General features: G+C 53.7%; 1 protein-coding gene across 1 annotated transcript in view; it reads right to left on the bottom strand.

The window, feature by feature from the left end:
* Window positions 1-827: 827 nt before the first annotated feature.
* The window catches only part of LOC147110165 (neural cell adhesion molecule 1-like), a 73,763-nt gene continuing 59,711 nt past the window's right edge, over window positions 828-14,879 (bottom strand). The window contains exons 11-13 of the mRNA XM_086004100.1: window positions 10,689-10,863; window positions 8,311-8,524; window positions 828-1,507 (exon numbers count right to left, since the gene is read on the bottom strand). Of these exons, the coding sequence (XP_085860226.1) occupies window positions 1,450-1,507; window positions 8,311-8,524; window positions 10,689-10,863 (447 nt within the window). The 3' untranslated portion in view covers window positions 828-1,449. The remainder of the gene's footprint in view (window positions 1,508-8,310; window positions 8,525-10,688; window positions 10,864-14,879) is intronic.

The following is a 14,879-nucleotide window of genomic DNA, read 5'->3' as shown; positions in this document are numbered from 1 at the left end:
TAACCTCCTCCAGCCCCGACAACCCTCCCTATCTCTGTAACCTCCTCCAGCCCCGACAACCCTCCCTATCTCTGTAACCTCCTCCAGCCCCTACAACCCTCCCTATCTCTGTAACCTCCTCCAGCCCCGACAACCCTCCCTATCTCTGTAACCTCCTCCAGCCCCTACAACCCTCCCTATCTCTGTAACCTCCTCCTGCCCCTACAACCCTCCCTATCTCTGTAACCTCCTCCAGCCCCTACAACCCTCCCTATCTCTGTAATCTCCTCCAGCCCCTACATCCCTCCCTATCTCTGTAACCTCCTCCAGCCCCTACAACCCTCCCTATCTCTGTAACCTCCTCCAGCCCCTACAACCCTCCCTATCTCTGTAACCTCCTCCAGCCCCGACAACCCTCCCTATCTCTGTAACCTCCTCCAGCCCCTACAACCCTCCCTATCTCTGTAACCTCCTCCAGCCTCTACAACCCTCCCTATCGCTGTAACCTCCTCCAGCCCCTACAACCCTCCCTATCTCTGTAACCCCCTCCAGCCCCTACAACCCTCCCTATCTCTGTAACCTCCTCCAGCCTCTACAACCCTCCCTATCTCTGTAACCTCCTCCAGCCCCTACAACCCTCCCTATCTCTGTAACCTCCTCCAGCCCCTACAACCCTCCCTATCTCTGTAACCTCCTCCAGCCCCCTACAACCCTCCCTATCTCTGTAACCTCCTCCAGCCCCTACAACCCTCCCTATCTCTGTAACCTCCTCCAGCCCCTACAACCCTCCCTATCTCTGTAACCTCCTCCAGCCCCTACAACCCTCCCAGATCTCTGCGCTCCTCCAATTCCGGCCTCTTGCGCATCCCCCGATTTCCATCACTCCACCATTGGCGGCCGTGCCTTCAGCCGCCTGGGCCTCGAGCTCTGGAATTCCCTCCCTAAACCTCTCCGCCTCTCTCCCCTCCTTTAAGACGCTCCTTAAAACCGACCTCTTTGACCCAGCTTTTGGTCGCCTGTCCTAATATCTCCTGATGTGGCTCGGGGTCAGATTTGTTCTGATTGACGCTCCTGTGAAGCGCCCTGGGGTGTTTTACTACGTTGAAGGCGCTATATAAATGCAGGTTGTTGGTTTAACTCCAGTTAAAAAGTTGCCAGCCAAATCTTCAGCGAGCCGTCGGCGAGAGAAGCCAAATGACCGCCTCGGTTAAACCACAGCCCCGGCTTGCGATGTACTTTACCGGCTCGCTATGTCCTTGGGCGCGGGCGCCATGAGCACGGGCACGGTCACGGGGGCACCGAGCTCCACAGGCACCAAGGGCTTTCGAAGGAACTGTGACCAGTTGGCGGAAAAGCAAGAGCGAGAGAGAGAGAGAGAGACAAAAGAAAAGTTCGGCGGTGCTTCCCAGATTGTCGGTCGGATCTTCTGACATTATGCCTCGTGCTTGGGGCCTCGTCCGAGCGGCAGCCTCATGGGTAGTTCGAATTCCAGGTTCCCGGGACGTCTTTATCTCGGACCGACACCGACCTGGGTTATTTTTTCAAAACAAAAAAAATAAGATCGTGTGAAGAAATGAGTGGGAGCACATCATTCAGTGGCGGCTGGGCTCGAGCCATTGACCGAGTGGGCCACCAGCCTGGCTCGGGACTCCAGCGTCAGTCCAGCACCCGGCTCGCTGACCTGGCCGGCTAAAATGGCCACTGTACTTGTCAGCGTGACTCCTGTCTCGCACGGAGAGCCAGCCTGCAAACGTCCAGCCTGCAGGACACACCGGCAGATGTTCTCAAGAAGACCTGGAGCAGAGCGAGTGAGCAGGCCATCTCAAGCGATCATGCCATTTATCAGACACTGATTAACAAAGGCCGTTAACAGATCATCGAATTGCACAGTATTCACAGCCCAGAAACAGGCCATCAGCCCCACTGGTCTGTGACGGTGTTTGTGCTCCACACCAGCCTCCTCCCACCCCTCTTCATCTCACCCCATCAACACCAGCCTCCTCCCACCCCTCTTCATCTCACCCCATCAACACCAGCCTCCTCCCACCCCTCTTCATCTCACCCCATCAACACCAGCCTCCTCCCACCCCTCTTCATCTCGCCCCATCAACACCAGCCTCCTCCCACCCCTCTTCATCTCACCCCATCCACAACAGCCTCCTCCCACCCCTCTTCATCTCACCCCGTCAACACCAGCCTCCTCCCACCCCTCTTCTTCTCACCCCATCAACACCAGCCTCCTCCCACCCCTCTTCATCTCACCCCGTCAACACCAGCCTCCTCCCACCCCTCTTCATCTCACCCCATCAACACCAGCCTCCTCCCACCCCTCTTCATCTCACCCCGTCAACACCAGCCTCCTCCCACCCCTCTTCATCTCACCCCACCAACACCAGCCTCCGCCCACCCCCTCTTCATCTCACCCCATCAACACCAGCCTCCTCCCACCCCTCTTCATCTCACCCCATCAACACCAGCCCCCTCCCACCCCTCTTCATCTCACCCTGTCAACACCAGCCTCCTCCCACCCCTCTTCATCTCACCCCATCAACACCAGCCTCCTCCCACCCCTCTTCATCTCACCCCTTCAACACCAGCCTCCTCCCACCCCTCTTCATCTCACCCCACCAACACCAGCCTCCGCCCACCCCCTCTTCATCTCACCCCATCAACACCAGCCTCCTCCCACCCCTCTTCATCTCACCCCATCAACACCAGCCCCCTCCCACCCCTCTTCATCTCACCCTGTCAACACCAGCCTCCTCCCACCCCTCTTCATCTCACCCCATCAACACCAGCCTCCTCCCACCCCTCTTCATCTCACCCCATCAACACCAGCCTCCTCCCACCCCTCTTCATCTCACCCCATCAACACCAGCCTCCTCTCACCCCTCTTCATCTCACCCCATCAACACCAGCCTCCTCCCACCCCTCTTCATCTCACCCCGTCAACACCAGCCTCCTCCCACCCCTCTTCATCTCACCCCATCACCATATCCTTCTATTCCTTTCTCCCTCGTGTGTTTATCCAGCTTCCCCTTAAATGTATCTCTGCTCTTCGCCTCAACCACTCCCTGTGGTAGCGAGTTCCCCATTCTCACCACTCTCTGGGGAAAGAAGTTTCTCCTGAATTCCCTATTGGATTTATCAGTGACTCTCTTATATTGATGGCCCCTAGTTCTGGTCTCCCCCACAAGTGGAAACATCTTCTCTACGTCTACCCTATCGAACCCCTTCATAATCTTAAAGGCCTCCATCAGGTCACCCCTCAGGTACCATTATCATATTGCTGTTTGTGGGAGCTTGCTGTGCGAAAATTGGCTGCCACATTTCCTACCTATGTAACAGGCTCGAGGGGCTGAATGGGCCTCCTCCTGTTCCTGTGTAACAGGCTCGAGGGGCTGAATGGGCCTCCTCTTGTTCCTGTGTAACAACCTCGAGGGGGCTGAATGGGCCTCCTCCTGTTCCTGTGTAACAGGCTCGAGGGGCTGAATGGGCCTCCTCCTGTTCCTGTGTAACAGGCTCGAGGGGCTGAATGGGACTCCTCCTGTTCCTGTGTAACAGGCTCGAGGGGCTGAATGGGCCTCCTCTTGTTCCTGTGTAACAACCTCGAGGGGGCTGAATGGGCCTCCTCCTGTTCCTGTGTAACAGGCTCGAGGGGCTGAATGAGCCTCCTCCTGTTCCTGTGTAACAGGCTTGAGGGGCTGAATGGGACTCCTCCTGTTCCTGTGTAACAGGCTCGAGGGGCTGAATGGGCCTCCTCCTGTTTCTGTGTAACAGGCCCGAGAGGCTGAATGGGCCTCCTCCTGTTCCTGTGTAACAGGCTCGAGGGGCTGAATGGGCCTCCTCCTGTTCCTGTGTAACAGACTCGAGGGGCTGAATGGGCCTCCTCCTGTTCCTGTGTAACAGGCTCGAGGGGGCTGAATGGGCCTCCTCCTGTTCTTGTGTAACAGGCTCGAGGGGCTGAATGAGCCTCCTCCTGTTCTTGTGTAACAGGCTCGAGGGGCTGAATGGGCCTCCTCCTGTTCCTGTGTAACAGGCTCGAGGGGCTGAGTGGGCCTCCTCCTGTTCCTGTGTAACAGGCTCGAGGGGCTGAATGGGCCTCCTCTTGTTCCTGTGTAACAACCTCGAGGGGGCTGAATGGGCCTCCTCCTGTTCCTGTGTAACAGGCTCGAGGGGCTGAATGGGCCTCCTCCTGTTCCTGTGTAACAGGCTCGAGGGGCTGAATGGGACTCCTCCTGTTCCTGTGTAACAGGCTCGAGGGGCTGAATGGGCCTCCTCTTGTTCCTGTGTAACAACCTCGAGGGGGCTGAATGGGCCTCCTCCTGTTCCTGTGTAACAGGCTCGAGGGGCTGTATGAGCCTCCTCCTGTTCCTGTGTAACAGGCTTGAGGGGCTGAATGGGACTCCTCCTGTTCCTGTGTAACAGGCTCGAGGGGCTGAATGGGCCTCCTCCTGTTCTTGTGTAACAGGCTCGAGGGGCTGAATGAGCCTCCTCCTGTTCTTGTGTAACAGGCTCGAGGGGCTGAATGGGCCTCCTCCTGTTCCTGTGTAACAGGCTCGAGGGGCTGAATGGGCCTCCTCTTGTTCCTGTGTAACAACCTCGAGGGGGCTGAATGGGCCTCCTCCTGTTCCTGTGTAACAGGCTCGAGGGGCTGAATGAGCCTCCTCCTGTTCCTGTGTAACAGGCTTGAGGGGCTGAATGGGCCTCCTCCTGTTCCTGTGTAACAGGCTCGAGGGGCTGAATGGGCCTCCTCCTGTTCCTGTGTAACAGGCTCGAGGGGCTGAATGGGCCTCCTCCTGTTCCTGTGTAACAGGCTCGAGGGGCTGAATGGGCCGCCTCCTGCTCCTGTGTAACAGGCTCGAGGCGCTGAATGGGCCTCCTCCTGTTCCTGTGTAACAGGCTCGAGGGGCTGAATGGGCCTCCTCCTGTTCCTGTGTAACAGGCTCGAGGGGCTGAATGGGCCTCCTCCTGTTCCTGTGTAACAGGCTCGAGGGGCTGAATGGGCCTCCTCCTGTTCCTGTGTAACAGGCTCGAGGGGCTGAATGGGCCTCCACCTGTTCCTGTGTAACAGGCTCGAGGGGCTGAATGGGCCTCCTCCTGTTCCTGTGTAACAGGCTCGAGGGGCTGAATGGGCCTCCTCCTGTTCCTGTGTAACAGGCTCGAGGGGCTGAATGGGCCTCCTCCTGTTCCTGTGTAACAGGCTCGAGGGGCTGAATGGGCCTCCTCCTGTTCCTAATGGTCCTGTGCACACACTAATTACTTTGCAAGTGCAGTGATTTGTAGGGAATCACAGACCCCAAAAGTTGAAATTAGGTGAATGAGCAGTTAGTCTGTTTCTGGTGGTGATAGTATGAGGAGAGATTGTGTAGAATGGGCCGATACTCTGTGGAGTTTAGAAGAATGAGAGGTGATCTCATTGAAACATATAAGATTCTGAGGGGGATTGACAGGGTAGATGCTGAGAGGTTGTTTCCCCCTGGCTGGAGAGTCTAGAACCAGGGGTCATAGTCTCAGGATAAGGGCTCGGCCATTGAGGACTGAGATGAGGAGGAATTTCTTCACTCAGAGGGCGGTGAATCTTTGGAATTCTCTGCCCCAGAGGGCTGTGGAGGCTCAGTCGTTGAGTATATTCAAGGCTGAGATCGATAGATTTTTGGACTCTCGGGGAATCGAGGGATATGGGGATCGGGCGGGAAAGTGGAGTTGAGGTCGAAGATCAGCCGTGATCTCATTGAATGTGGGAGCAGGCTCGAGGGGCCGAATGGCCGACTCCTGCTCCTATTTCTTATGTTCTTATGTTTTCGCCTGAATCAGTGTCAGGAGATCTATAACATCTCCAGTGGATTCCATTGTCCCTTCTGATCATCTACACTTTGGTCGATACAACACTCCCTCAGCAATGGGCTGATCGCAGGCTCAAGTCTCTGGAATGGGGGCTTGAACCCAGAGAGAAAGAGAGGGAGAGAGAGAGAGAGAGCTAAACTCACTTAGCCAAACAGACACCGAGAAGATCGAGATCGTGGCCGATTCTGGGCACCACACACTTCACAGGAAGGATGTCAAGGCCTTGGAGTGGGTGCGGAGGAGATTGACCAGAATGGTTCCAGGGATGAGGGACTTCAGTACGATGGAGAGACTGGAGAAGCTGGGGTTGTTCTCCTTAGAGCAGAGAAGGTTAAGGGGAGATTTACTGCAATGGTCCCAGGGATGAGGGACTTCAGTTATGTGGTGGGACTGGAGAAGCTGGGGTTGTTCTCCTTAGAGCAGAGAAGGTTAAGGGGAGATTGACCAGAATGGTTCCAGGGATGAGGGACTTTAGTGATGTGGAGAGACTGGAGAAGCTGGGGTTGTTCTCCTTAGAGCAGAGAAGGTTAAGGGGAGATTTAATAGAGGTGTTCAAAATCATGAGGAGTTCTGATGGAGTAAATCAGGAGAAACTGTTTCCAGTGGCAGGAGGGTCGGTAACCAGAGGACACAGATTGAAGATAATCGGTAAAAGAACCAGAGAGGGAGATGAGGAGAATTGTTTTTCCGCAGCGAGTTGTTGTGATCTGGAACGCGCTGCCTGAAAGGGCGGTGGGAGCAGATTCAATAGTAACTTTCAAAAGGGGAATTGGAGAAATACTTGAAGGGGAAAAATTCACAGGGCTGTGGGGAAAGAGCAGGGGGGAGTGGGGCTAATTGGAGAGCTCGTTCAAAGAGCTGGCACAGGCAGGATGGGCCGAACGGCCTCCTCCTCTGCGGTGCGATTTCGATGAGATGCGGGAGCGGAAACGTTAACGGCGCGCGCGTTCAGGTAGTAAAATGGCGGCCGGTGGAAGGAAGCGGCGAGCGGTGCCGGAGCTTAGATTATTGTTCTAGGGATTGGAGGGTGGAGCAGCGAGAGAGACGGTGTTATTGGACAGAGGGCGACGCAACGGAACTACTGAAACCCACTCAAACTTGGTGAGCTGTGCTTTGTCGCTCGACAGGACCCCGTTCTCGGCCCCGCTGCATTTCTGTATCGCCTCCCCGTAGAGCGGCTGGCTGACACGCGCTTTAATCTCTTTCCTTTAACATAGGAAAGGAACAGGGAGAGTCGCAGCTGGTTAAAGCTGAACATGAATGCACCACAACCCTCCGCCCGACGAGCCCAAGTTTACTTCTCCTCGAACCTGTCGACAGATTCCGCACAAAGTGATTTTTTATTGTACGAGGTATTTCCAGCCCCTTTCCCCACCTCAGGACGTCCCAAAGCGCTTCACAGCCAATGAAGTACTTTGTTTTGAAGTGTGGTCACTGTTGTAATGTCGGAAAGGCGGCAGCCAATTTGCGCACAGCAAGCTCCCACAAACAGCGATGTGATAATGACCCAGATCATCTGTTTTTAGCGATGTTGGTTGAGGGATAAATATTGGCCCCAGGACACCGGGGAGATCTCCCCCCTGCTCTTCTTCCAATAGTGGCCGTGGGATCTTTTACATCCACCCGAGAGGGTAGACGGGGCCTCGGTTTAACATCTCATCCGAAAGACGGCCCCTCCCTCAGTACTGCCCCTCCGACAGTGCAGCGCTCCCTCAGTACTGCCCCTCCGACAGTGCAGCGCTCCCTCAGTACTGCCCCTCCGACAGTCCAGCGCTCCCTCAGTACTGCCCCTCCGACAGTGCGGCACTCCCTCAGTACTGCCCCTCCGACAGTATGGCGCTCCCTCAGTACTGCCCCTCCGACAGTGCGGCACTCCCTCAGTACTGCCCCTCTGACAGTGCAGTGCTCCCTCAGTATTGCCCCTCCGACAGTGCGGTGCTCCCTCAGTACTGACCCTCCGACAGTGCGGCACACCCTCAGTACTGCCCCTCCGACAGTGCGGCGCTCCCTCAGTACTGACCCTCTGACAGTGCGGCACTCCCTCAGTACTGCCCCTCCGACAGTCCAGCGCTCCCTCACTACTGCCCCTCCGACAGTGTGGCGCTCCCTCAGTACTGCCCCTCCGACAGTGCGGCGCTCCCTCAGTACTGCCCCTCCGACAGTGCGGCGCTCCCTCAGTACTGCCCCTTCGACAGTGTGGCGCTCCCTCAGTACTGCCCCTCCGACAGTGCGGCGCTCCCTCAGTACTGCCCCTCCAACAGTGCAGCGCTCCCTCAGTACTGGCACTGGGAGTGTCGGCCTGGATTTTGGGGCTTGAGTCTCTGTGGTGGGGACTCGAACCCTCAATGTTCAGACTCAGAGGCGAGAGAGGGAGAGGAGGGAGCGTTAGACTCACTGAGCCATAGTTGACACCAGCCTGGCTGTGTTGGTGTCTTTCGCGCCCTCTCAGAAATCCCAGGTGGGGAAGCCTTTTTCTTGACTTACCTCATCGCGGTAACCCCCGTGTCCTGGTCCAGACTTTTAGCCTCGGGATCCTGCCTGCCCAGGACGTTGGCCGCGATGCACATGAGGATTCCGCACTTGTTGGTGTAGTAACAGGTGACGTCCACCGCCACCAGGAGCACCAGGAAGATCAGCATGATGATGCCGATTATCCCGCCTGTGCCCACCTTGGCTTTATCTCCGACTGCCGCACCCACTGAAAATCAGACGGACAGAGTTAGAGGCCCCAAGTACCGGACGTCCCGGCCGGAATCACAGATTCCAAGATCGAGCCAGCACAAATTCACCACAGTGTTAATTATAGAGTCATGGGATCATAAGGAAAACAGGAAGTTGGGATCATGGGATCATAGGAACTTAGGATCATGGGAACATGGGAACATAGGATCATAGGAGCATAGGATCATGGGAACATGGGATCATTGGAACATAGGATCATGGGAACATGGAGCATAGGATCATGGGAACATGGGAACATAGGATCATGGGAACATGGGAACATGGGAACATGGGAACATAGGATCATAGGTCCATGGGAATATAGGATCATGGGAACATAGATTCATGGGAACATAGGTCATGGGAACATGGGAACGTGGGATCATGGGAACAGAGGGACATGGGATCATGGGAACATGGGAAGATGGGAACATAGGATCATGGGAATATGGGAACATAGGAACATAGGATCATGGGAACAGGATCATGGGAACATAGGATCATGGGAACATGGGAACATAGGATCATGGGATCATGGGAACATGGGATCATAGGAAATAAGAACATGGGAACATGAGATCATCGAAACATAGGATCATAGGAACGTGGGAACATAGGATCATGCGAACACAAGAATTAGGAGCAGGAGTTGGCCATTCGGCCCCTCGAGCCTGCTCCGCCATTCAATGAGATCACGGCTGATCATCGACCTCAACTCCACTTTCCCGCCCGATCCCCATATCCCTCGATTCCCCAAGAGTCCAAAAATCTATCGATCTCCGCCTTGAATATACTCGACAACTGAGCCTCCACAGCCCTCTGGGGCAGAGAATTCCAAAGATTCACAACCTTCTCAGTGAAGAGGATCATAGGAACATGGGATCATAGCCTTTATTGCGAGGGTGTTGGAGTATAATACTGAGGAAGTCTTGCTACAATTGTACAGGGCCTTGGTGAGACCACACCTGGAGTACGGGAGTAAGGAAGTCTTGCTACAATTGTACAGGGCCTTGGTGAGACCACACCTGGAGTACTGGAGTAAGGAAGTCTTGCTACAATTGTACAGGGCCTTGGTGAGACCACACCTGGAGTACGGGAGTAAGGAAGTCTTGCTACAATTATACAGGGCCTTGGTGAGACCACACCTGGAGTACTGGAGTAAGGAAGTCTTGCTACAATTATACAGGGCCTTGGTGAGACCACACCTGGAGTACTGTGCGCAGGTCTGGTCTCCTTACCTAAGGAAGGATATACTTGCCTTGGAGGCGGTGCAACGAAGGTTCACCAGATTGATTCCTGGGATGGGGGGATTGTCCTATGAGGAGAGGTTGAGTAGATTGGCCGATACTCTCGGAGTTTAGAAGAATGAGAAGTGATCTCATTGAAACATATAAGATTCTGAGGGGGATTGACAGGGTAGATGCTGAGAGGCTGTTTCTCCCTGGCTGGGGAGTCTAGAACCAGGGGTCACAGTCTCAGGATAAGGGCTCGGCCATTGAGGACTGAGATGAGGAGGAATTTCTTCACTCAGAGGGCGGTGAATCTTTGGAATTCTCTCCCCCAGAGGGCTGTGGAGGCTCAGTCGTTGAGTCTATTCAAGGCTGAGATCGAGAGATTTTTGGGATCTACAGGAATTAAGGAATATGGGGATCGGGCGGGAAAGTGGAGTCGAGGTCGATGATCAGCCATGATCACATTGAATGGCAGAGCAGGCTCGAAGGGCTGAATGGCCGACTCCTGTTCCTATTTCTTATATTCTTATAGGAACATAGATTCAGGGCTGACAATGTTATATCGTTTGGGTTTATTCATCGACTCCAGAACCAGGGGTCACAGTCTAAGGATAAGGGGTAAGCCATTTAGGACTGAGATGAGGAGGAATTTCTTCACCCAGAGAGTGGTGAACCTGTGGAATTCTCTACCACAGAAGGCAGTAGAGGCCAATTCATTAAATATATTCAAGAAGGAGTTGGATATATTTCTTAAGGCTAAAGGGATCAAGGGGTATGGGGAGAAAGCAGGGACCGGGTACTGAATTTGGATGATTAGCCATGATCACATTGAATGGCGGAGCAGGCTCGAGGGGCCGAATGGCCTACTCCTGCTCCTATCTTCTATGTTTCTATGTTTCTATGACTCACCGGCTGGGGTAGAAGGTTTCTGCGGAGTACTGAAATTGAAGAATGCAGGCTGGGACAGATTAATCATGTTCTGTGCTTCCACCTGGACCAGGTATTTGGTGGACCATTTCAGATCCTGCAGCAAGTACGAATTTGTACCATTCACACTGTCTTTGAACCACTGCTTACCCTGTTCCTGTGGAGAACAAGAGGGTACTTAAACATTCAAGGTAGACATTCTTTGACATCATAAACTACACTGTCCCATCAAACACTCCCAGGGCAGGTACAGCACGGGTTAGATACAGAGTAAAGTTCCCTCTAAACTGTCCCATCAAACACTCCCAGGGCTGGTACAGCACGGGTTAGATACAGAGTAAAGCTCCCTCTACACTGTCCCGTCAAACACTCCCATGGCAGGTACAGCACGGGTTAGATACAGAGTAAAGCTCCCTCTACACTGTCCCATCAAACACTCCCAGGGCAGGTACAGCACGGGTTAGATACAGAGTAAAGCTCCCCCTACACTGTCCCATCAAACACTCCCAGGGCAGGTACAGCACAGGTTAGATACAGAGTAAAGCTCCCTCTGCAATGTCCCATCAAACACTCCCGGGGCAGGTACAGCACGGGTTAGATACAGAGTAAAGCTCCCTCTACACTGTCCCCATTAAAAACTCCCAGGGCAGGTACAGCACAGGTTAGATACAGAGTAAAGCTCCCTCTACATTGTCCCATCAAACACTCCCAGGACAGGTACAGCACGGGTTAGATACAGAGTAAAGCTCCCTCTACACTGTCCCATCAAACACTCCCAGGGCAGGTACAGCACGGGTTAGATACAGAGTAAATCTCCCTCTACAGTGTCCCATCAAACACTCCCAGGGCAGGTACAGCACGGGTTAGATACAGAGTAAAGCTCCCTCTACACTGTCCCATCAAACACTCCCAGGGCAGCTACAGCACGGGTTAGATACAGGGTAAAGCTCCCTCTACACTGTCCCCATCAAACACTCCCAGGGCAGGTACAGCACAGATTAGATACAGAGTAAAGTTCCCTCTACATTGTCCCATCAAACACTCCCAGGGCAGGTACAGCACGGGTTAGATACAGAGTAAAGCTCCCTCTACACTGTCCCATCAAACAATCCCGGGGCAAGTACAGCACGGGTTAGATACAGAGTAAAGCTCCCTCTACACTGTCCCATCAAACAATTCCGGGGCAAGTACAGCACGGGTTAGATACAGAGTAAAGCTCCCTCTGCACTGTCGCATCAAACACTCCCAGGGCAGGTACAGCACGGGTTAGATACAGAGTAAAGCTCCCTCTACACTATCCCATCAAACACTCCCACGGCAGGTAGAGCATGGGGTTAGATACAGAGTAAAGCTCCCTCTACACTGTCGCGTCAAACACTCCCAGGGCAGGTACAGCACGGGGTTAGATACAGAGTAAAGCTCCCTCTGCACTGTCCCATCAAACACTCCCAGGACAGGTACAGCACTGGTTAGATACAGAGTAAAGCTCCCTCTACACTGTCACATCAAACGCTCCCGGGGCAGGTACAGCACGGGTTTTATACAGAGTAAAGCTCCCTCTGCACTCTCCCATCACACACTCCCAGGGCAGGTACAGCACAGGTTTGATACAGAGTAAAGCTCCCTCTACACTGTCCCCATCAAACACTCCCAGGGCAGGTACAGCACGGGTTAGATACAAAGTAAAGCTCCCTCTACACTGTCCCATCAAACACTCCCAGGGCAGGTACAGCACGGGTTAGATACAGAGTAAAGCTCCCTCTACACTGTCCCATCAAACACTCCCAGGACAGGTACAGCACGGGTTAGATACAGAGTAAAGCTCCCTCTACACTGTCCCATCAAACACTCCCAGGGCAGGTACAGCACGGGTTAGATACAGAGTAAAGCTCCCTCTACACTGTCCCATCAAACACTCCCAGGGCAGGTACAGCACGGGTTAGATACAGAGTAAAACTCCCTCTACACTGTCCCATCAAACACTCCCAGGGCAGGTACAGCACGGGGTTAGATACAGAGTAAAGCTCCCTCTACACTGTCCCATCAAACACTCCCAGGGCAGGTACAGCACGGGCTACATACAGAGTAAAGCTCCCTCTACACTGTCCCATGAAACACTCCCAGGGCAGGTACAGCACAGGTTTGATACAGAGTAAAGCTCCCTCTACACTGTCCCATCAAACACTCCCAGGGCAGGTACAGCACAGGTTTGATACAGAGTAAAGCTCCCTCTGTACTGTCCCATCAAACACTCCCAGGGCAGGTGCAGCACGGGTTAGATACAGAGTAAAAGTCCCTCTACACTGTCCCATCAAACACTCCCAGGGCAGGTACAGCACGGGGTTAGATACAGAGTAAAGCTCCCTCTACACTGTCCCATCAAACACTCCCAGGGCAGGTACAGCACGGGCTACATACAGAGTAAAGCTCCCTCTACACTGTCCCATGAAACACTCCCAGGGCAGGTACAGCACAGGTTTGATACAGAGTAAAGCTCCCTCTACACTGTCCCATCAAACACTCCCAGGGCAGGTACAGCACAGGTTTGATACAGAGTAAAGCTCCCTCTGCGCTCTAGTCTCAACTTGCATTAATAGAGCACTTCTAACACAGTAAATCGTCCCAAAGCCTGTCATATGTTACATAAGATATAAGAACATAAGACATAGGAGTAGGAGTCAGTCATTCAGCCCCTCGAGCCTGCTCCGCCATTCAATAAGATCAAGGCTGATCCTCTATCCCAATACCATATTCCCGCTCTCTCCCCATACCCCTTGATGCCTTTTGTGTCTAGAAATCTATCTATCTCCTTCTTAAATATATTCAGTGACTTGGCCTCCACAGCCTTCTGTGGTAGAGAATTCCACAGGTTCACCACCCTCTGAGTGAAGAAATTTCTCCTCATCTCAGTCCTAAATGTCCTACCCCGTATCCTGAGACTGTGACCCCTCGTTCTAGAACCCCCAGCCAGGGGAAACATCCTCCCTTCATCCAGTCTGTCTAGCCCGGTCAGAATTTTATAGGTTTCAATGAGATCCCCTCTCATTCTTCTAAACTCTAGTGAATACAGGCCTAGTTGACCCAATCTCTCCTCATACGACAGTCCTGCTATCCCAGGAATCAGTCTGGTGAACCTTCGCTGCACTCCCTCTATGGCAAGTATATCCTGTCTTAGGTCAGGAGACCAAAACTGTACACAGTACTCCAGGTGTGGTCTCACCAAGGCCCTGTATAACTGTAGTAAGACACCCTTGCTCCTGTACTCAAATCCTCTTGCAATGAAGGCCCACACGCCGGGGTGAAATAGGACACCAAGGTTGCGAGCACTCGGGTTCCGCCTGAGACAGTGGCCAGGGAGGGGCTTGGAGTCTGCGGCGGGGACCAAAGACAATGGGCTGGATTTTCATTGAGGAGTCGGGTAGGAGGCGGGGCTGCAACTTTCGGGGTTGTAGTCCCGCCTCCGTTGAGTTCTAGCCAACCCACGCGATTTTCCCCTGATTGACCTTGTTGGGCCCCGCCCAGCGGGCTCAGCAGGCCAATTAAGGGCCACCCGGCAACAGGTGACGTCACAGACTGACATTTCATCTGTCAAGACCTTTTGACAGATGAAATATCAGTGTTTGACAGCTGTTTGAAGCTGTCAAACACTGACAATCTGTACTCCAAGTTAATTCCTTCCTCTCAGGATGATTTAGAGATCTCTCCAGAACAGAAAGCTGAATGCTGCAGATTTTGACAGCTGGCAGCCATTCTGCTTTCTGTGCCGGTGAGATGAGGGACTCCCGAGACCTGAAGGAAGGAAGGCTGTAAAGGTAAGTAAAGGTTAGTAGAACTTCTTTAAACACTTTACACAGACCAAACACACTTACCTCTGCACTCATGCACCCATCACTAACTGGACATCTCAACTCCTCCAAGCCCTTCATCCCGACGGCCCGCCTCGCTAACTTGGCGTGGTTTGGGGCCGTCGGGAATCCCACATTTCAACAATGTAAACAGGGATTAGGCTAAAAACTGCCTGTTAACTACCTCGGGGAGGCGGGTCCCAGTGCGGGTCGGGTACCCGCCTCCTTTGAAACTGGCATGGAGGCGGGTTGGGGGCGGGATGGGGGCGGGACCGGGCGGGACCCCCCCCGATTTTGGGATTTTAAACCCCCACACGCCTCCAATCCC

This window comes from Somniosus microcephalus, chromosome 12, assembly GCF_052327205.1.
Source record: "Somniosus microcephalus isolate GS21.2 chromosome 12, FLI_Smic_1.0, whole genome shotgun sequence".
Lineage (NCBI taxonomy): Eukaryota > Metazoa > Chordata > Chondrichthyes > Squaliformes > Somniosidae > Somniosus > Somniosus microcephalus.
The sequence above is the reverse complement of the archived record's forward strand: the minus strand, read 5'-3'. Positions and strand labels throughout refer to the sequence as shown.